Source organism: Bemisia tabaci, chromosome 7 (genome assembly GCF_918797505.1).
Source record: "Bemisia tabaci chromosome 7, PGI_BMITA_v3".
Taxonomy (NCBI): Eukaryota; Metazoa; Arthropoda; class Insecta; order Hemiptera; family Aleyrodidae; genus Bemisia; species Bemisia tabaci.
In genome coordinates, this window is record NC_092799.1 from 12335792 (window position 1) to 12358611 (window position 22820).

General features: G+C 38.9%; 1 protein-coding gene across 1 annotated transcript in view; it reads right to left on the bottom strand.

The window, feature by feature from the left end:
• The window catches only part of LOC109035276 (uncharacterized), a 187959-nt gene that overhangs the window by 150070 nt on the left and 15069 nt on the right, over nucleotides 1-22820 (bottom strand). The window contains exon 2 of the mRNA XM_019048849.2: nucleotides 10035-10639. Coding sequence (XP_018904394.2) covers nucleotides 10035-10044 — 10 coding nt within the window. The 5' untranslated portion in view covers nucleotides 10045-10639. The remainder of the gene's footprint in view (nucleotides 1-10034; nucleotides 10640-22820) is intronic.

Genomic DNA, 22820 nt, shown 5'->3' on the forward strand with positions numbered 1-22820 from the left:
TCTGACGTCAGTTTCGCAAGAGGCAAGATGGCGGATCTTTTGTCGCGGTCGAAAAGTGCGCCGACTTAATTGGACCGAGTTTAACAGAAAGGAACCAAGCCACATCAGCTATTGCCAAATTTAATGAGGCAATTTACTTTTTTACAAAAGAAGGTTTGTGCATATTCCTTTGAAAATTTCAGGGAATTTGCTTCGTTTTATGCAGAAAATTCACTGACATTTTCACAAAAATCCGCACAACCGTTTTCATGGAAAAAATTAAAATGCCTAGTTAAATTTGGCAATAGCTGATGTGGCTTGGTTACTTTCTGCTCAATGCGGTCCAATTGGCACGGACTTTATGGCACAGATTAATCAGGAGAACCGCTTTATTGCGACAAATGTACTTGACAAGTAAAAGAAAAGAAGGAAAAACACATCCCCTTAATTGGGAAAGAATTTCGGTTGATAGGGCCAATTTTCCGCCGGAGAACCGTTCAAATTACTTCAAAATCACATGCGTATGCAGAACCTGAACAGTAAAAAACGAAGATTCTGGCGACGACAAACCACCAGCTCCACGTGTTATATTGGCTATGCAAAAAAATATGTTGAATGATTTGAAAGATTCTTTATCCAAGACGAATATAATGAAGCTCCAACGTCAAATCTTGTTTCAAAATGTATCGCTCCACCGGCATAAAGGCGTATCTTCTTTGTCGCATGGGCCCTAGAAAGCATGGATTTATGTGTAAAATAAGGCTCATGTGAACATTGAGATTCGCCTTTATACCAGAGGGGCGACAAATTGACAATTTTCTCCCTGTATCTGATGATTTGAGGGAAACCTCAAAGGGACATCTGCTGAGTCGGGAAAAATTTGCCCTCGGACGGATATGCCTCGTGCCGGTTGCAGCAACAACTGCCACTATGGTTGCAACAACAACTGCCACTATGGTTGCAGCAATAACTGCCACTTAGGTTGTTGTAACAACCGGAGCCCAGTTAGACAAAAAATATTTTTAAGAAATTTTAAAAATATTAAATTAATATTTTCACAAAATATTTTTAAAAACTTTTTATATTATTTTTAAAATCTACTCATGTTAACCTCAGTTAATTTGAAAAATATTTTTTGAATATTTTCAAAATATTTCTTGAATTTTTTCAAAGTATTGTAAGAATATTTTAAAAATATTGCACAAGTATTGCATCCTAGAGTGCGCGCTCTCTAGGTGATTTGTTTGGTACTAATGTTCTTCCGAACGTGCAGATGCGTTGCTACCAGGTGGTGGATCATCGTAGAGTTGTGACTTACTTTAAAATCCGCGCCGTCCTAGTCGGGATTAGAACCCACGCCTCGGGATGGAGTTGCAATCCGTAGTCCAGTACTTTACCACCAGACCAGCCAGGCTTCCTACAGATGGGCCCCTAAATTCAATCTCTTAACTATCGCAGGCCTCTGAGTCCGTAATATGTTTGTTTATTGACGGATTCTTATGATATTTTACCAGACTTTATTATTTATTATTTTTTTTATTGTTTTTTATTTCATCATGTAATTTTTTCATTCTCATTTTTTTAACTCTCTCTCATTTTTTTTTTAACTATCTCTTCTTTTTAAGTATCATTTTTTTTTTAATTCATTCTTTTTTTTTAACTCTCATTTTTTTTTAACTTTCTCTTTTTTTTATTTTTTTTTTATTTTTTTTTTTTTTAAACCAAATTAACGTTTTTTATAATTGCGTCTTTTTCCAGTTTTAATTATTTGGGCCTTTTTCTAGTTTGAATTTATGTCGATGTATTTATGTTTATGGGCCGCCGTATGGGTAAAAATGCGACAACATTTCAACAAGACCGAGAAAATATTTTCTCTCCGAGAATTTTTTTTCCCCCAACGAGAAAATATTCTTGCTTGAGAATTTTTTTATCTTCGCGAGATAATAATTTTGCTACCCTCGGGAGAATATTTACTTTAACGAGATAATACTTTCTGCGCCGACAATTTTTTTCGTCGCGGAGAGAGAAAAAAAATGAATATAAATGGGCCTGTTGCAAACTTTTGCTAGAGCAAAAATAAGAGTTGTTTCTTATAGATAATGCCTCAAAAATCACGATGAGCGCATCGGCAAAGTCTGAAATGCACTCATAACTTCACAATCTGCGTAAGAAATTTGCGTTTTTTTAAGCTTCCCGCTTCAAAAACGATACTACGGCATAGGTGAACATTTTGTTAGAGGAGTCGCTCCATCGTCGGCGATATTCATCATGGCCGACGCTTGCACGCAGTTCCGCGCGTAATTCAAGGAGAGTTCAAGGTCAATCAATTCGGGCGTGGAAAATATGAACGTTAACACACCGATTGTTATCTGGTCTAATCCAGTTCAGGTGTTATCTCGTCCCATCAAACGTGTTTTGGCGGATTGGCGTCGGCTATGATGATTATTGCCGACAATGGAACGACTCCTCTTACAAAATGTTCACCTGTGCCGTAGTATCGTTTTTGAAGCGGGAAGCTCAAAAAACCGCAAATTTCTTACGCAGTTTGTGAAGTTATGAGTGCATTTCAGAGTTTGCCGATGCGCTCATCGTGATTTTTGAGGCATTATCTATAAGAAACAACTCTTAGTTTTGCTCTAGCAAAAGTTTGCAACAGGCCCATTCACGCCTCCGTTCCTGCGTTGCCCGACTGTACAATTAGGAGGCAGCAACGTTTTTGGAATGGTCATAGTAGAGTACCTTTATAGCGAGAGGCGAGAGGCGAGAGTATAGACGCTATTAGTGGCGACGTCATCATAGGGATTCTCCATTATATCGAATTGGATCCAAACAATAACATTGGCATAACCTCTTTCAATGCTACCAATGTGAAAAAATCGATAGATATCGCTTTCCTGTGACGTTGCACTAATAGCGTCTGAGCTTAGGCTTAGGGCCCAAAAGTGCAGCCACCCTTCTGAGCAACTTCTAACACACGAAATTTCACTGCCAGCCTACAGATTTCAATTCTAACCAAGATGGCCAAGAATGTACATAAATGAGCGTTCTTTCGCAAAAATGAGTAAAATTATGCAAAAAGTAAGCCAATCACATATCATGGGGCTCCTGGAGACTTGCCTCGCTCCGCCAGTGCTAAACCATGGCTAAACCGAGCCGAACGCACGGTCTACGTGATGCAATGTCTTTCCGGTGTACTATCCATTTCAAGAAAGTCGCCTATTTCTTTTTAGCAGCTTTTAGTACAGGCTGGCAACGTAGTGACGGTGGCTTGAGTGCATAATTTCTCTCTAAACTCGGAAGAAAAATTATCAAGGCAAAAAATATTGCCTCAATAAAAAAAATTCTCGCGGCAAAAAAAAATAAATTCTCAAGAAAAAAAAGTTTTCTCGTTGGGGGAAAAAAAAATTCTCAGAGAGAAAATATTTTCTCAGTCTTGTTGAATGTTGTCGCATTTTTACCCATACGGCGGCCCATAATGTTATTTATTTATTGTTATTATTTCTTTTTTTTCTTATAATTTTTATAATATTAATTCAAACATTTTAAAAAAATGTAATATTTTAAAAATATTATGAAATATTATTTTTAAAATATTAAAAAAAATAATTATGATATATTTTAACAATATTATAAAATATTATTTTAAAAATGTTTACTTTTTATATTTTTAAAGTATTTTTGGAATATTTTAAAAATATTATAAGATATTATTTTTAAAACGTTTACTTTTAATATTTTTAAAATATTTTTAAAACATTTTAAAAATATATTTTATAATATTTTTAAAATGTTTACATTTTATATTTTAAAAATATTCCACAAATATTTCAAAAATATGTCATATTTTATATTTTAAAAGTATTTTGAAAAATACTTTTGGAATACTTTTAAAACATTCTTGAAATATTTTAAAAATATAAAGAAGAAAATATTTTCTGTAAATATTTTTGAAATAAGGTGCATATTTTTAAAATATTTTAAAAATATTGCTGTCTAACTGGGAGAACTACCATTGAGGCGCACATCTCTTCCATTGAATGGGTTTTATGTTGTATCAAAGATACATTACGGAGGATTTCCCTGTTTCTGAAACGACGTATCAATCCAATTCCATCACAACGTAAAAAATATCCTGTGCCCGCTACACCAACATATTTTAAATACGTGTCTGAAACACGCAGTATCGACGGAATCCTGCAAAAAACTTTTCTGACGGACGATTGTTAATGTCCGCAACTGGGAATTGAAAAATACGCAAAGTTGAGCGCTCGATGGTGGAATCGCCGATTACAAACCGTTCGATCGGGGGGAGGGCGGATGGGGGGGGGGGGTTAAAACGGAAGCCACGAATCCCATTAAAAATACCTGATCGCCGCGGACCAAGATGAAACAAAGCCCCCGCAAAACGAATGCTCAATGAGCATCGCTAAACGGTCAAACGCAAAAAGAGCGTATTTATATTTGACCGCCAGCGATAGCGGGGAGATGAAAGCGCTGCTCGGAGCGAGCGGCGCACACCCTGTTACTCCACTTCCAGACCTGGCTAATATTTTTGTCCATGGCTACGCTGCAACGAACTACACCTCTAGAATGGCCGCGAGATAGCAAACCTGCGGAACGCGCATGGGCCGGTTTTTGAAAGCTGGAGGGGGGTGGGAGCCCAAGTATAGAGCTAACCTCAATCTCCATTTCTGCTGCGTCTTGCCCATAAGGATTACATGTGAAAATTTCAACCTTTGTAAACTTTCATTTTTTTGAGGTTTGCTTTCCATGTTCCTATTTTTTGAGTAAAGGAAACCATTAGAGGTGCGATTTTTATGCAATCTTTTCATTGCTATCACTTTATTCAAAAATATTCGGCATAACTTGGGCAGCGTCTGACATGGGTTTAGATGGCAGCCTGCTGTGTGAGCCCAAGTAAACCTAACCTATATCAACTTCAAAACGTAACGGGTCTCTAACACTGGTCAGCCATTCTAGAGGTGTAGTTCGTTGCTACGCTGCCTAGAGTCCCTTTATACTGAGAGTTAAGACAATGTGAATCCATTTCTGATTGGTTATCGTATTTTAGGCTTCCGGAAGTTAACGCTAGAATTCGCCCAATGATAAATGGACTGCATTTTGCAATTTGGAACTATAAATTTTAGTCCAGTTTAAAAACAACGTACATGCTATTAGTTTCCATATGCACAAAAGTGTTTTTTTCAGATGAGCCAGACTTTATAGTTCCAAATTGCAAAATGCAGTCCAAATGATGATCAACGAGTTATAAGTAATTGATTTAGCTTTATCATTCTTTTTCTAATTGCACCATTAATAAACTCGTTTATTCATCGGACCTCATTAGAAACTGTGAGAGACATGCATATTGCACAAGCCAAATACCTCGGTGGCACTTTGCAGCGCGGCCGGGAACCAGCGTGACACACGAACAGGCGCCTACAAACCTAACAGGGATACTTCACGCATTGCGCAATGCGTGAAGTATCCCTGTTAGGTTTGAAGGCGCTAGCGCTCGTTACGTGCTGGCAGCACGCGGCGTGGTGCGCGGTGCTGAAAAACCAAGTAAAGTGAAAAGGCATTCAATTTTTGCGTATGCAACACGGACATCGGCAAAGCTCGAATAGTTGTAAAGGCGTTATTACCGATGTCGTCTTGCATGTGCATCTGCTCGTTAATATACTAATTAAGAGTAGATTTCCTTTATACTGAGAGTTTAGAGAATGCGAATCCATTTCTGATTGGTGTCCTTATTTTAGGCCTTCATAGTGTCATAAACGGGAATAAAGATTACATTTTCACCAATTGCAAAGATTGATAATATCTGGAATGGACAGAGGAATTACGGGTTCGACAAGGAACAAACAGAATGAGAGAAGGAATGGAGAAATGAATTTGAGAATGAGCCGATCAAAGATTACGAAAAACATTCGATTTGTGTAATCCTTATTCCCGTTTGTGACTCTATGCGGGGGGGGGGGGGTGTCTTAACTCTCAGTATATAGGGACTCTAATGCTGCCTAGCTGGGGAGAAATGTCGTAAGAACATTTGATAGTTACCAAATTTTCGTCGATAAAATTAATTTTTGAGAAGATTTAAGAGTATTTTTCCTTGAAATTTTCATGTACGTAGATTGAATTGAAAATTGAATTCTGTAAAAACTTAGGAGAAAAATACCCATCTATTTTTATCAAGTTCACATTTTTATCGAAGATAATTTTGCAACACCTGAAGCTCATACGACGTTTTTACTTAGCACAGCAGTATGGACCTCTAAACAGGTCAAGAAATTAAGACTTACCGCTCATGTCCGAATTACAACTTCAGGCAAAACACGTTGGCGTATCAAAACTCTTTCAAAATAACTAATGAGAGAGAAGTAAACGTTTACATCACATAAAATCAGGAATTTCCCCCTCGAAAAAAAAGATAATCAGCAAATCAGGGTAGGTTAAATTATGCACTGAAATTGACCTACACGTTCGGCGCATAGCTATAGTTTGGATTCGCATTCATTCAATTTCTCCTCGGAGTCTAGGTATTACACAGGACAGTTCTTCCATTGTAAGATGTACCGAAATTATTTCAGGCCTTGATTATGCGAGGGTGCTATAGTACTAGAGTAGACTCCGGCTGCTTTTTTTGTAACCTGGAACTATGGAGTAACGTTATCAAAATCCGTTATTTTCTAACCTATGAATAGAATTTGAAAAATGTCAATGCGCCCATCGTATTTTACGTAAATTTGGACGAGGTGTCATAGTTATGTTGTGGTTCTTAATTTCGCACCGTGTGTGTATATAGCGGTCCGTGGTTCATTGAAATGGTTACAGTTGTTATGCAACGGTAGAATCGCCTACAAATCTTCGGATAGGCAATATAGCTACCTTAAGCGTTGACATAGTTACACCTATCTGGAGAGCCTACATTCAGTATTTTCATTTCTACGTATGAGCACTCAATTGCATATTGTTTTCCAACGGTAAAAACGCCTGCAAACGATCGGATAGGCAACATAGCTAACCTCGGAGCTGATATAGTTATCTATTCGGAACGCCTTCATTTGTATCATCATTTCTATATGAGCCCTGAAACGTGACTAGGATGACCGTATTTTTTTTTTTTTTTCATGAGTTGATGATAAAACTTTGTTTCTTCATCTCACGAAGGTGCATTTTCGGTGCTCTATAGAACAATCCAATAATCAATCGATTAATTGCTGATGTCTAGATTTTAGGATATTTATTAAGAATTTCTGAGCAACGCATCATGCTGTAGTGCGTCCAAAATTTGCTCACAAAATTCGACCATGAAACACTTATACATAGCTTACACAAACATAGATTTCAAATTACGTCCAGAGTGAATGCCGCAAATCCATTATCGAAACGATTTGCATTCTAGTCGGGATGTATACTTCTGGAGTTATGTCAAACTGATTCTTGGTCAAATTTTGTATTAATACAGATACCTGGCATTATACAACATGGTGTGATGCTTGGAAATATTTGAGAAATATCCGGAAATTCAGATATTATCATTGATCGATCGACGATCAAAGCCTTTTCCAAAACGCAAAAGAGCCACCTCAAAATGAGCTGCTGATAGCTGATGAACAGTTTTTCCAGGTTTGGTGATGAAATACCATTGTGTGCGTCGCGATGGATGAGACTGACCTAGAGGAGGGGGTAAGGGGGTGTATTGACGGAGAGCGGGGGATCGGGGGAAATGGCACGATGGCGGTAACTGTCTACGTCACTTTCACCAGTTTCACCGCGAGAGTTCAATTCATTTCTCATCACATTCGCTGTAATTGATCATCAAAGGGCTCACGACCCAGCTGAGCCAAGAGCTCTCAAACGGAGCGCACCTCAACCCCCCCACCCCTACTTGCGCTTGTCCAATTCTCCAGTTTTCCTCATCCGCAATTAAACCAACTTGTTAGCGAACCGAGATACTTAACACCGAGAGTGATCTCGGTGCTCCTTTTTATTAATTTTTCCCCCACCACCTTTCACATACGTGCCTTTTACGAACGTCGATTAATTGCTCTCACAAAAGCGAGACAGCTCTAAATTCGATGGCTCAAGGCGCAAACCACTGCAGCGTTTCAAAAAATTCAATTGCGAATCAGACGTAAGTTTTGATCTTATATCAATCGCCCAAGGTGACGTCATGACTCTGCATTACTCAGAGACTCGTTGCAGAAGAGAAAAACTCATAAGGAGTAAAATTCTGCCGTGCGAAGGAAAAATGCCGTAGGAGCCTTCAAACGTTGCCAAATTTCCTCTGGCAAATCACCGCAATTTTCAGGAAACTTTTTGAATATTTTCCCGCCGATTTCTCAGATAATTTTGCTCATAACTTGATCAAAAGTGTTCGAAAATTTCAAGGTAAAATATTCTTAATTTTCCTCTAAAATAAACAATTTATCCAAGGAGCTTTGGCAACTCTCGACTGTTCATACGACGTTCTCCCTTAGCACGGCAGAATTTTCGCCCTTGCAGTGCTATGTGGTGCAACACTACTCAGAATCTCTGCTTGATGTCTATGCATCACGCAGAGCCCTCAGCTTGACTGATTGATTCCATGATCACAACCTGCGTTTTTTGACTTACCGCATCTGTTCATTGTATTCGTGGTTCGTGTGGTTTGCATTGTCAATATGTTTTTTGCGACGCCGCAGACTTCCTGTCATACGTTATTTTTTTAACGGAAAACTACTCAACAGCACCCTGATAAAAATTGGCGATAGGAGCTGCATTTCAAAATACCATAGGAGTTCTTATAGCCGACTGACGAAGGCGATAGAAAAGCATACAGCTGGCTGTAGAAAGTGGAACAAACCATACGGCGCGGGCTACACGAAGCGATAAAAAATTATACAGCCGGGCTATAGTTCCTATCGCCGGGCTTTACACTTTACCGCTTGGCTGTTGCTTTTTCTCCATCGGCTATAAAAGGCTATAGATACATTGTGCAGAAATTCGTGTGCTTTGTAAATCTTTAAGTTTGTACGGAATCACTTTAATATTTACAAAACGCAAATTATATTTTCCTTAACTACATATTTGCTTCATCAAGTAAAATGAGAATAATCCATACAGAGTGTGCAAACATTTCAAAGTCATGAGTTTAAAAACGCTGACTCCACGAGATTAAACATTAGAGCCAAACACAAAGCGGAGCGGCGGCGCACTGGCGCCTACAAACCTAACACGGATACTTCACGCATTGCGCAATGCGTGAAGTATCCCTGTTAGGTTTGTAGGGGCCAATGCGCGTTTTGCGCTGGTTGCCCGCCCGCCGCGCCGCGCCGCAGCGTACCACGGCGCTTGAAGCAACTATTTCACACCAGAGGTATTGCACCGTATCATACGAAATTGAAGGCGCTCCAACATATTAGGAATGGCAGGCATCCTTTAAAAGTACGGAGCTTTCCTCGCAAAATAAATCAAGATACCACGGCCCAAAAAGAGAGCGGTAGTCCAAAAACTCACTAAGTCCTAGCATCCGTAATGAGTAACGTTTAGCATACACTTTATCGCCAGGCTTTGCTTACTCGGCATCGGCTAGAAAAGGCTATAAGAAATTGTGTTGCCGGCTATAGAAGCTATTGGAAATCTTACAGCCGGCTGTAGGTCTATAGTATTTTGGAACACAGATTCTACTGCCAATTTTTACCAGGGCAATTCTTGAAACCTTCCGTGATTTTTCTTCTCTCTGCGAAGAAAATTCTGCATAAACTTCATGAAATGATGTCAATTTGTTCTCTTTTAAGAAAATAACATAGAGGCGGAGATTTTCAGACACCGCAAACGAGTTATGTGATTGCCGACTTACACCGTCGATACATGATCCGGAAAAAGAGGACGAAAAAAAATTGTGTTGCTCTCTTTCACCTGGAAATATCTTCACGAGCTTGTTTCCTCCTGGAACTTAGCTCCGGGACCTGTGTATGAAGCCAATAATCCGAGAACAAATACGACTGAATATTTTTCGTCAAAGACAAGAAATAGGATTGTCGAAGGGTAGAGAGAAGCTAGCGCATTACCTGCAGCCATATTCTTGCCGGGACTCCTTTGTCAGAGGTCCAGTTGTGAGTTATTTATGCCAGGATAGCCCACCGGGAAGTCTTGCATCTGCTCCTTATTTCGTCTGCCCTTGTTTCTCCGTTCCGTTCCGCTTCGGTCCGGTCCGGTGCCGGTCGTTCCGGTTTACCAAAATAATTCCCTGTCAGCGTTCTCCCGCACCGATATCACTGAGAAATTCATGCGATTCACCCCGCTCGCGTCCGCAAAACCGAGTGGATTTTTCATTCCGGAACTTATCCGCTGCGCAGCTCTCCGGTTTTGTTCCCGGATGGGAGTTACCGCATCGAGCAATTAACGTTGCCCTAACGATTGAATTCACTGTAGAACATCCGATACCGACCGCAGAACAAACAGGGATCACTATTCCGAATTATTGGTAATTGATACGTGACGATTAAATTATTTTCCGGATTTAATTATTCCGGACTTATAACTAATTATTCCGGACGGTGGATTGCTATTGGCCGCGATTCGACGATCTTCACGAGTTTTTCCTTTTCTTTTTCACTCGATGATTTCGCTCGTAATTAACGCCGCAGATTTTGTCCGCATCCTCCTTTGTTTTCTGAAACAGAGAAAATAATCAATTAAAAAACGTTAGTTTAACAACCTTTAAGCAGATGCGTTGTTTACTGAGGCTTTGGCGGTAAAGAATGGGTCACTATGCAAGGTTTTAATGAAAGCATGCAACATATTTTCTCCTCAAATTTTATAAAGGAACCGAATCACGAAGTCTGGAAACCAAATCCTAAACAAAAAATAAGTGTTTAAAATTAACATTACTTAAATTACAAAAATAAAACCGACATCAGTAGTTTTCAATAACTTTCTTTTAATCCGTCAGTCTACTCGTCGAGTCAATCGGTTTCTACATAACATTTTGAAGAGGAAAAAATTACTTTTTCTAACATTTTGAAGAGGAAAAAATTACTTTTTCTAACATTTTGAAGAGGAAAAAATTACTTTTTCTAACATTTCGTAGAAGAAAAAATTAATTTTTCCATCAGTCAAACACTGTTTTAGTGGCTCATTGTTACAAAAGAGATAAAGAGGTTATGCATATTTTCATTTCGCCTTCAATTTTTAAGGAAGGCTAGGAAACACCCTCCATGCTGCAGTTTATGATCTATTCTGAGATCGATGTCTTGTAATGAAGATGTCTATAAACTATGCCCCGCAATGAGTATGATAATTTTCATCTCTATAGCTAGCTATGCTTTTTAAAGCTAATCTTTAACATTGAATATTAATAGGAGGCGTATCGTGTGTAGTATAATACGTATGATTATAGTAACTATGTATGATTTAAATATAATGATTACTTTCAAAGTTACGGTAAAAGTGCTTCCCCGGAGTTTATGCAGGGAACATCACCATGCAGCTTTAATATTGAATCATTTCAATACAGAATACAGTTAAAAATCATGAAGCTGCTTTCGTCTGTTCAGGAAAAAAAATTTCTCAGAAGATCTCTGAACTTCCCAGATCGAAAAGAAAAAAAGGATGAAAAGGCCTATTTTTTGGGTGCTTTCCACGACTGTCTTGTCTCCTTCATACGCGTGGCCCTGCTTTGTGTCGACTTTAAGTTATGATCTTCAAGTGCCAACTTTTTCATTTTATGAAGTTTCAAGTTATAAAAAATAAACGCGTTGAAAAAGTTTACTTTTGTTATTTTCTTGTTTCGCGCCCCCGTCACACATAACTCTTCCCTGTCTCCTGAAATGGCATGGCACCTGAAGTCAATCTTCTCGCGGCCCATCGCAAGTTACTACTTTATCTAGCAACAAAGTACAAGGTGTCTTTAGGCGAGCTTTGTTTGTTGAATTGCGAAATTTATCCTATAAAAGAATTGGATGGAAATTGATTTAAAGAGTTTCTGGTCTCCTTCGACACGTGAGTGATTTAAAGCGCTTTCGAATACTATGACAAGTACTTTTTTCCAATTTTTCACTTTTACCTCCCGCTTGGACGCAACAGTCATACGAACTCAATAGTCATCCCTAAAACTTTTCGTCCCATGTAATGTCAGACTTTTGAACCCGTCCCTCCGAAACATCCCTCCATGACGCTAAATCAGAATCCCCTCCAAGATGAAAACGTCAATTATTTTTCCTACATGTAAGTTTTTTTTTTTTTTTTTTTTTTTTTTTTTTTTTTTTTTTTTAAAATCTGACTAAATTTAATGATGCCATAGTTTCCTTAATCTGGAAAGTTTCTGATACGTAATTCCGAAAGGACGACCTAAATGAACACAGGAAATCTTATTACCCTCAGAATTATCTACTCCACTCGGGACTTAGTTACAAGGTATTTTTGGTTTTTTTCTAACTATTGTACGAAAAAATGTAACATGAGAACACATCATGCACGACGGAGTAATTTGAATTTCAGGGATTTATGAACTTAAAAAAATTTTGAAATGCGTTCTTGCCAAATTTCATCGAACATTTTATTTGTCTACAGAAATAAATATAGATTGTGCATATTAGTTAAAAAATTTCCAGTAATTTGTTTCACTTCACAGCGGAAACCCTCTAAAATTATCAAAAGAATTTACTTTACCATTTTTCTGTATGAAAAGATAAATTGAAGCGCATTAAAGGGCAAGTCGCGGTAATTCAGGATCTCCGTTAGCGTTTCATCCCCTACAATTAAAGTAGAAATTCATTGAAACTTTTGCTGAACTTATTTTATAATTTTACATTGCCAAAAACTAAAAATTTCAGAAAATTCACCCACAAGGTTCCTCACTAAAATGTAAATTAGCTGTGGAGACCCTGAAACGCCAAAACCAATAAATGCCCTTTCTGCACCCAACGCTTCAATCATCCGATGAGATTCGGCGATGGCGGATGTGACTTGATTCGATCCTACTCAACGCGGCCCGGCCGTCATCTGAAACATCTGACTCTTCGCCTGTCATCACAAAAATTGCTACCCCTAAAATTTCCAGCCTGGAAACCGAGTTCCTCCCCCGCGGGAAACGTGACATTTTTAAAGTGTGCGCTAAACTAAAATGAGGCGTTTAGGTAAGATTGGAAACGGAGGGGTTGAGGCAGGGTCTTTATTGAAGTGCAGGGACCCGTGAGCGACTCGCCACCGCGACTCGAGGGATGATGGGGGAACGCAACCCCCCTCCTCCCTTCACCATTTTCCACAACACGCCTCTCCAAATCCGATCTCACCTCCCCCTATCCTTTCGACGCTCCGGATTAAATCCCGACAACGACAATTTTCGGAGTAAATAAATTTAGGGGGTGATAAATGAACACCAGCCTTGATTCTCACCCCCGCAAGAGGTCGCTCCGCAGAACAACACCCTATGTATATTCAGACATTGCCAAATTTCCTCTGATGAAATGTGTATTGTCGAGGGAAAATATGGATATTTACCCTTGAAATTTTCGGGATTACCAGACTGGATTGCAAAGAACATTCTCTGAAAAATGTAAACAAAGAAAATTCAAAAGTATTCGAGAAAATTGAGATTTCTTCAGAAGAAATTCAACAACGTTTGAATTTTCTTTTGAGTGAACGTTCCTCCTCAACACGACAGCACTGTGCGTCACAGCCGACTCATTCACCACTTGCAGCGGGGCGGTTGTTGAACCCTTAACGAAGGATCTTGATCGATAGATTCCTATCTTCTTGTTAAAATGATATATGCATCAGTTAAGATCTTGACTTACTATTCTAACCTTCATTACAAAAAGACAAAATTCCCTCCAGACAGCGGTGCTGATGTGCCTACGGCATGTAGTTGTCATATTAGCAGCATTGACGAACTCGTCCAAAGAGCCTCCCAAAAAAGAGGCTGATTTTGGCCCTTTTTTAGGTATTCGATTCGACCATCGGACCAAGGTTTAAATGGAAGCTTATATTAACAGAAAACTCAGGAAAAAATTTCAAGATGAGTATAGGAACCGTTTTCGAGTTACGGGGGGGCAAAAGGGTCACAATCCGGCCTAATGTTTTGCTGTTTTCTTGTAGAATTGATGTATCGGCGGGGATCTTATCGTTGTTTACGTATGTGTAACACAAGGATTCCTACGTGTTTTTACACGTAGAATCGATTTTTAACGTTGCCGAATCGATATACTGATCAGTTGAATCGATTTTGAACGATTTATTAAGGAAAATCGATGATTTTTCAAGGTCGAAATTGTTTATCTTCGATTCATGAATGAATAAATGCATCTGAAATGACTGAAGCACACGTAACCCTATGTATTTTGATACGTAGAATTGATTTTTAACGTTGACGAATCGATTTATCTATCGTTTGTACCGAATTTTTGCGATTTTTTACGGAAAATCGATGACTTTTCGGAATTAGAATCTGGTTTGCTCCATCCGAGATCGGAGATATGTACCCAACATGATTGGAGCACATCGACTCTTACGTATTTTTATACGTGGAATCGATATATAACCTCGATAAGTCGATATATCAATCAATTGTATTGAATTTTTTCGATTTTTTGCGGAAAATCGATGGTTTATCGGGATTGAGATAGGTGTCTCTCCATCCAAGATCGGAGAAATGTACCTTTTATGATTGGAGCACATCAATTCTTACGTATTTCTACACGTAGAATCAATTTTAAAACGTCGACGAGTCGATATATCGATCTGACATACACAACTCTTGCGATTTTTTACGGATATTCGATGGTTCTTTTGGACTGGCATTGGAAACATCTACCAGACATGACTGGAGCACATCGATTCGTTTGTGATTATTCTCGCAAAATCAATTTTTAAGAAATCGACGAGTCGATACACTGACTGGTCATATTGATTTCTTGTGATTTTTATGGAAAATCGATTTCTTGAACAGGAATGAAATTGGTTACTAATAACGGTCCGAGGGTGGAGATATGCACCTGACACGGTCGGAGCACGCCGTTCCCACGTACTTTTACACGTAGAATCATTTTGAAGGTTGACGAGTCGGTTTGGCGATCTGACAAATCAATTTTTTGTGATTTACGAAAATCCGATGGTTTTTTGAAGTTGAAATAATTTTGATTTTAATCAAAATGGGAATGAAGGAATGCACCCGACACGAAATGATTCTACGTGTAAAAGTACGTGGGAACGGCGTGCTCCGACCGTGTCAGGTGCATATCTCCACCCTCGGACCGTTATTAGTAACCAATTTCATTCCTGTTCAAGAAATCGATTTTCCATAAAAATCACATGAAATCAATATCGACTCGTCGACGTTTAAAATTGATTCTACGTGTAGAAATACGTAAGAATTGATGTGCTCCAATCATAAAAGGTACATTTCTCCGATCTTGGATGGAGAGACACCTATCTCAATCCCGATAAACCATCGATTTTCCGCAAAAAATCGAAAAAATTCAATACAATTGATTGATATATCGACTTATCGAGGTTATATATCGATTCCACGTATAAAAATACGTAAGAGTCGATGTGCTCCAATCATGTTGGGTACATATCTCCGATCTCGGATGGAGCAAACCAGATTCTAATTCCGAAAAGTCATCGATTTTCCGTAAAAAATCGCAAAAATTCGGTACAAACGATAGATAAATCGATTCGTCAACGTTAAAAATCAATTCTACGTATCAAAATACATAGGGTTACGTGTGCTTCAGTCATTTCAGATGCATTTATTCATTCATGAATCGAAGATAAACAATTTCGACCCTGAAAAATCATCGTTTTTCCTTAATAAATCGTTCAAAATCGATTTAACTGATCAGTATATCGATTCGGCAACGTTAAAAATCGATTTTACGTGTAAAAACACGTAGGAATCCATGTGTTACACATACGTAAACAACGATAAGATCCCCGCCGATACATCAATTCTACAAGAAAACAGCAAAAAATTAGGCCGGATTGTGACCCCTTTGCCCCCCCCCCCCCCCGTAACTCGAAAACGGTTCCTATACTCATCTTGAAATTTTTTCCTGAGTTTTCTGTTAATATAAGCTTCCATTTAAACCTTGGTCCGATGGTCGAATCGAATACCTAAAAAGGGGCCAAATTTTGGGAGGCTCTTTCTCAATCCCCTTCCCCAGATTGGCCCGAAAACGGATGGGTGCAAACGTTGGGCAACATCAAGCAACTGAGTTTCGTTCTTGACTTCAGCAAAGTGTTTTCTCCTTTGGGTTGCAACCCTTCTGTTTGGTCGAAGAAGTTGAACAAATCTACCCGCGGAAATTTGCCTACAGGAATTGGACCGCTTTTAACAGAAAGGAACCAAGCCACATCAGATATTACCAAATTTAAGTGGGCAATTTAATTTTTTACGATAGGATATTTGTGCGGATTCCTGTGAAGATTTTAAGGATTATGCTTCGCAGGTTGCAGAGAACTCATTGACATTTGCACAAAAATCTGCACAGCCGCTTTCCCGTAAAAAAATAAATTTCCCTATTAAATTTGGCAATAGCTGATGTGGCATAATCCCTTTCTGCTTTAATTAATCTACCTGTGAAAAACTTAAGTTTATGAGTTTTATCATTTTCTTCGAGATCATCAAAAACATGTTCATCGAATTCAAAACTCAGGAGGCAAAGATATGAGAATGCAGAGTGGGATGTTATTGATGTAATAGAGAATTTGCAGATGTCTGAAATTTGATGAATTTCGTGTTTAAGTGGAAACTACTGAGTGAACTGAACACGAGGATACCCTTGGTTCATGAATTGAACAATTATTGGAGAAGATATGACAAAATTATCTAATCTGCTAAAATACGTGTGTCTAAATGGGAAATGCAGCCAGATGACGTCACTAGGCGGTGCATCTTCTCACTTTTAAATCTATTTTTATACTATTTCCCATATCAGAAAAGAATTGTAAAAAATACTGTGAAATCAGCTCTTTAAGCACTTTCAGATGAAGGCATGCAAATTCTCCATTGATAGAGTGCCCCCTCTATTTTAATACTATTCAGTGCTATCTCATCAGTATCGACCAATCAAAAATGAAATGCCTGTCGGAATGTGGAAGAGACAACTCTATGTAATTTCCAGGGAAACAAAAGAGTCAACGACATGCTTTCGTTCCGATCGGAGGGTGAGAAAACACGTTGAAGATGAGCCATTGAACAAACGCTGAGCGTCTGTAGGAAAGACAATGCTTTGTCGAAGACTGGAGTGGTGAAAACAGGGGGCGGGGGCCAGATATAATGTAAGGAGAGAGGAGAATCGGGGGTGAGGGAATCGACTAATTTATTGAGCTGTTTGGAGGTGTCGCCGCGGAGAAAACACCATCTTCCGATGAAATTTATTCGCATCTCAAAAAAATAAAATAAAAGTGGAGTGGCGAAACAGCGTGCGAATTGCTTTTCCCTGATACACGAAAATAGAGACTTGCCTCGCGATCGCCTTTCTGCTTTTGAACACTCTCCTCGCCCTTGTTTGTTGTTGTTTTAGTCTGGTATGAAAGTGCGTTAGATAAAAGGGCGGCGATGAAACGAACATAGAAAATACCTTCCGAAACCGCTCAGAAATTAAATCGCTGGGATCGCAAACGATAAAATTCAAAAGTATGTGAATACATCAATTTTTTGCAGCAAAATATTCTTCTGATCATAAAGTGAATTATTTCAATTGCCAAAGAGAGTGTCCACGATTATTAGAATCCCTAAAGAACGGGATACAGTCCTTTTAGAAATTGGCCTGGTGAGTTGTTGCATTGAGATCGCCTTTAATTTCAAGTGATACTGTGCCACGCTCGGGTGGTCAAATAGTTCGTCGCACACATGTACTTTCGCTGATTACAGGGAGCGTTAATTTTCGTTGTTATTCTTTAAAATCCAGCGACTTTAGCCGTTGAAGAAATTGACTTGGTGAGTTGGTGCGTTAGGTTCGCCTTTAATTCCGAGAGATACTGGGTCACGCTTGGGTAGTGGAATAGTTGCTTTGCGCTTAACCTGCGCTGAGTAAAGCGTGTTGTTTCGTTTGTACTCATATTCCTCGTCACATAGATCATAGGGAAACGCAAAAATTCCCGTGTAGTAATTGGCAGGGTCTTAAGAGGCCCCGATGGATAATTTGAAGGGTAACGATGAATAATGAAAATGATCAGTGACAACAATTTTTTTTTCCTTCCAAAACAATGCTTGACTCCAGGAGATTTATGTGGAGCCACTTGAGAAGCACAGCATTGTATGCCAATACAGGAAAATGGCAAAGATACTTATGAGTCGCCGGGCCTGTTTTGGTCCGGTCGGCAAAGCTATAGAGTTATAATACTTTATTAATTGGGTTAGATTCAGCAATTAGGAACCACTATCCCTAGTTCTTCTATAAAAGCACCTCTCTGCATAGGAAAACCAATGACATATATGTTGTTCCTAAAATTAGCCAGAAATAGTAGTTCCTTATTGCAAAATGTGTTCCGCTTGGTCCTATTAAAAATCGCAAATCCACAGGTTTTTCATGTATTGAGGAAGAAATGTCTGACGCGATTGAAAGCTTCGAAAAACGAGATGTCAACTTGATGTATATTTGTTCGTCCTTATCAAACACCGCAACTCGATCATTCATGTTCAGAAAAAAGGACATTTACAGTTAAAAATTAACCCCTTGAAAGTTATTTGAACTATGAAATTCGATAAATTCATTGTTGGGATTCTACATAATTATTTGCCGCCCTCCTCCCCCCAGTTTCACCCGACGCAGAAAGTGGGGTTCGCTGAGTTGATGAATGATTGAACCTCAGCATGATGGATGTGAAATCATTGTCACTTCCATGTTATTAGTTGACGCATTCGCGATCATATGGTCTATATGCTCCAGGACATGTTCTTCACAACTCATGACGGATTAATTTATCAAGCGGGTTCATATCCTTATATTCTTAAACCCACAATATTTCTCTTCATTTTCTCACATGATGTGACCTTTCAACGGTTATTTGACTTAAAATCAGCAGAACAACGACCAAGACAAACATTTTAAATTCTAGATAGATTTTTTTATTGAGTCAGGGAAAACGGGATTATGACACGAGAAAGCTTCAAATTTTGAACTCAGTAACGAGGGAGCACTGATCGATACAAAATTATCTATTTTCTACTTTGCACTAAACTGTAACATGCGAATGAAAATCAAGGAATTCTTTAGAACCCTTTGAGAGATTTCATTTTTGTTACTGGTAGTCCACAGTCTGAAAATTATCGGTTTTTGGAGAAGATGAGGGATGAATATCGGCTGATTCCTTTCAGAAATCCGAAATTCGATTTGTGCAAATTAATTTTCATTTCTTTGGGTGTGCCTTAAAAGGCAACATCTTATTGACGGTATATTCGACCGAGGAGAAAAATGCTTGCCTAAGCATGACAATTCTTGAATTGATGGTCCACGCTTTATTTTTTCTTGATTCAAGCTTATTTTAACTAGGAATGAGGAAAAATGCTTGGATGAAGCAAAAGACTGGTTTAAATTTAGAAGCATTGTCCCAGATTCAAGATTTTTTTATTGGCTGCAAATTCACAACTTTTTTCCAGCTAAGTATCAGATTTGTCAAAGGGAGGCCTTACAATTTTTAGATCCTTTACTTACACTTCACTTTACGGGTAATTTCACGATAACTGGAATATTTTTGTCGCCGTATAAAAGACAACACATTTTTTGGTCATATCTTTAGTAGTAATGATAATCATTCGAATTTCATTGGATTAGTCTACACAGCGTTACATGTTATAATGCTTTTCAAAGATTTATCGCTCTACTCTTCAATTTTAATATATAAATGACCGAAAATCTGCAGTCTGTTACGCTGACTATTTACCGCGTAACAGACAGCACATTTTTTGCAATTTACACGGAGAAAAAAATATCGTGCGTGGGACTCGCAGTTTAGGTTATATGGATCTCTGAAGTTTTCAGATTGAGCATCTGAACACTTTAGGTCTAGCTGTGGAAGTTCGGATCGCACATCTATAACTTCAGTTCTTACATCAGAAGTACTTCAGATGTAATAACTGAAGTTTCAGATGTGCGATCCGAACCTCGACAGCTAGACCTAAAGTGTTCAGATGCTCAATCTGAAAACTTCAGAGATCCATATGACCTAAACTGCGGGTCCCACGCACGAGGTTTTTTTCTCCGTGTACATGATATTTATTGAGAAGTAAAGCAATAAATCATTAGAAAGCGTTATAATACGTAACCCTTTGAAGATTAATGCGAAAAAATTCGAGTGATTATCATTTCTACTAAAAATATGACCGAAAAACGTTTTGTCTGTTTCGGCGACAAAACTATTCCAGTTGTCGCGAAACCACCCTTATATACATCCAGGGACCTTCCCGACTCCACTCCCGGACCACGAAGTCGACTGCCGACGCGACGTATCGCACAACTTCCATTTTTAAGGACCCGGAGATTTCTGTGGTCGAGGTCAAAGTAAGAATGAACGGGTTTGATGTGAGGGAATTCTATGAGTCTAACAAGCACTTTCTAGGGCGCTGCTCGATAGAGGTGCTTGAATGAGGAGAGGGAAAAACTCGGAAATGAATTGGTCAAGTAAAAGCTCGCCTTTCAACTGTCGACGTGACGCTGACGTCCAGGTTGCAGTAATCAGACCTTGTGTCGCGTCGTGTCGCCGCACAACGGGGCGGGATCCTGTGGGAGGTCGCACATTAAATTTTGGACTAAGTCTCTCGATTTTTATGTTAATTTTGTCACACATAAAGTAAAAACCTTTAAGTTATAATATCTCTAAAAAAGAAGGCAGAGAATTTTACAATCCCTGTTCTTTTAGATAATAATCATCGTATTATCTAACGTTACCATGTAAAATTAATGCGATTTGTTTAGTTTTAGTTTTAAGCCGCGTAGATAGATACACGGAAATACTTATAGTAGTTACGTTATATTTAAATAAAATTCCTTCAAAAAAATTGTCACATTACGATTTGTATGGAATGTGCTTTGGAGGGAGTTTTAAGGGAAAACCAATGAAACCAGTGGCGTGGTGTGCATTGCGATTTATCGATCGATGTGCCATTTTAATCCTATGGAAAAGGATCGATAAACAGGGTGTTTGCAGCGAACACCTTAATAATCGATTCTTTACCATAGCTTCAAATGGGACATATCGAAAACCGATCATTCACGCCCAGCCACTGAATGAAGCCACTTTTGAAACCGTTACCTTTCGTATTAGCATAGATATGAGCTTTGAAAGTTTCTATATTTTGTCCGACTTCTCAAATTTACTTGCTCCACCGTGCGCCATCGCCGTTGTATGAGCAGTGCATCGCACCACCCTTCCGACAAAGATTTTCCATCCGAAACAGTTGCCAGCAACAGCCTTAATCCCTCTTTATTTCACTAATGAAAGAAATAGATTGGAGATTTATCGCTGAAAATGGGTTTGAGGGGCGATTATGACTAAAAATACGAATTATGCGGCCCGCGTTCGAGTGCCGGAGAATCCGCAGTATGCGCCAAAATCTGCCCTTAGATTCGGAAAGAGACCAAAAATTACCAAATCATGGTGCATTCCGTAAATTATAAACCTTAAATGCGCAAAAAATCGTAGAGCTGAGGCAATCCAGCTAGGGTGAGGGTCCAAGAACGGCCCTTATCGATATAGCCCTCCTTTGACTAGAATCAGTCCGACTATATGATATACATTTTCACATTCCTACAGTTTTTCGATTAGCTGCTCGATCGATTAATCAAATTTTCGGATGATCGAAAATTCAATGCTCGAATCTAATCAAAATTAATCGATTAATGTGCTAACCTGTGCCTGGAATGCCCACATGGCATCCCAGGTGCATGTCATTCCATCAACCGATTAATTTATCGCTGAACGAAAAATCTGCACGTTGCCTAAAGATATATCTCATAGCTTTCTATAGCCGGCTATTAAATAGCTAAAAGTTTATAGCCTTTTACAGCCGATGCATGGCGATGAGGATATAGCCAACAGCTATAAGAGGTAAAGTCAAGGGTGGCTAGATTTTTTGATCTTTTTTTGCCCAAGTTTGTTTGATCCGAACACTGTCCCGTTATAAAGTTAATCCAATAATTTTTAGGTGCAATGTTCTATGAACCAATACTTTACTTAGTCCAGTTATGAAATGGTATAACTGCTGAGATTTTGCCAAATAATGGGATGTAACCCTTAGATTCCTAAGGTGGATCAAATTGAGTAAAAGATCGCTGGAAACACGCACTTCGCAGGTTCTATGGGGATGGTACATCCGAACTGAGATGTAAGTCTACAAATACATCTTTGAAAAAAACAAGACATCAAATTGAAAAAAGTACAAAATTAAATATCAACACAACCGAAGACAGGAGAGACGTTTTTGAGTCTGGTTTTTATAAGTTTTCTCCCAAATCAGAGAGAAAATTCATTAGCAGCATAGAGCGGAGCATCGCGGGCTCTCGCCTTGCGCCGTAGCGCCTTCAATTTTGCAGATGCAACACGGACATCCATTAAGCACGAATAGTCGTATCCCTGCGCCGTCATCAACGCGCGACCTTTTCCTTGCTCTGTTCCCATGTTGTGTTGGTTCCGTTTGTCTTATTTGTACTGATGCTTCAAGGGCTACGTTAGCAAAACAGCCGAAGGTAGAAGAGATGTAATCGGATCTTTTTTTATATTTTCTCTCGAATCCAGGCGATACCTCATTGACGGCATAAAGCGGCGTAGAAGATCGATGCGAGATCACGCATCGCGCCTTCAGTTTTGCAGATACAATATGGACATCCATCAAGTACGAATAGATGTAT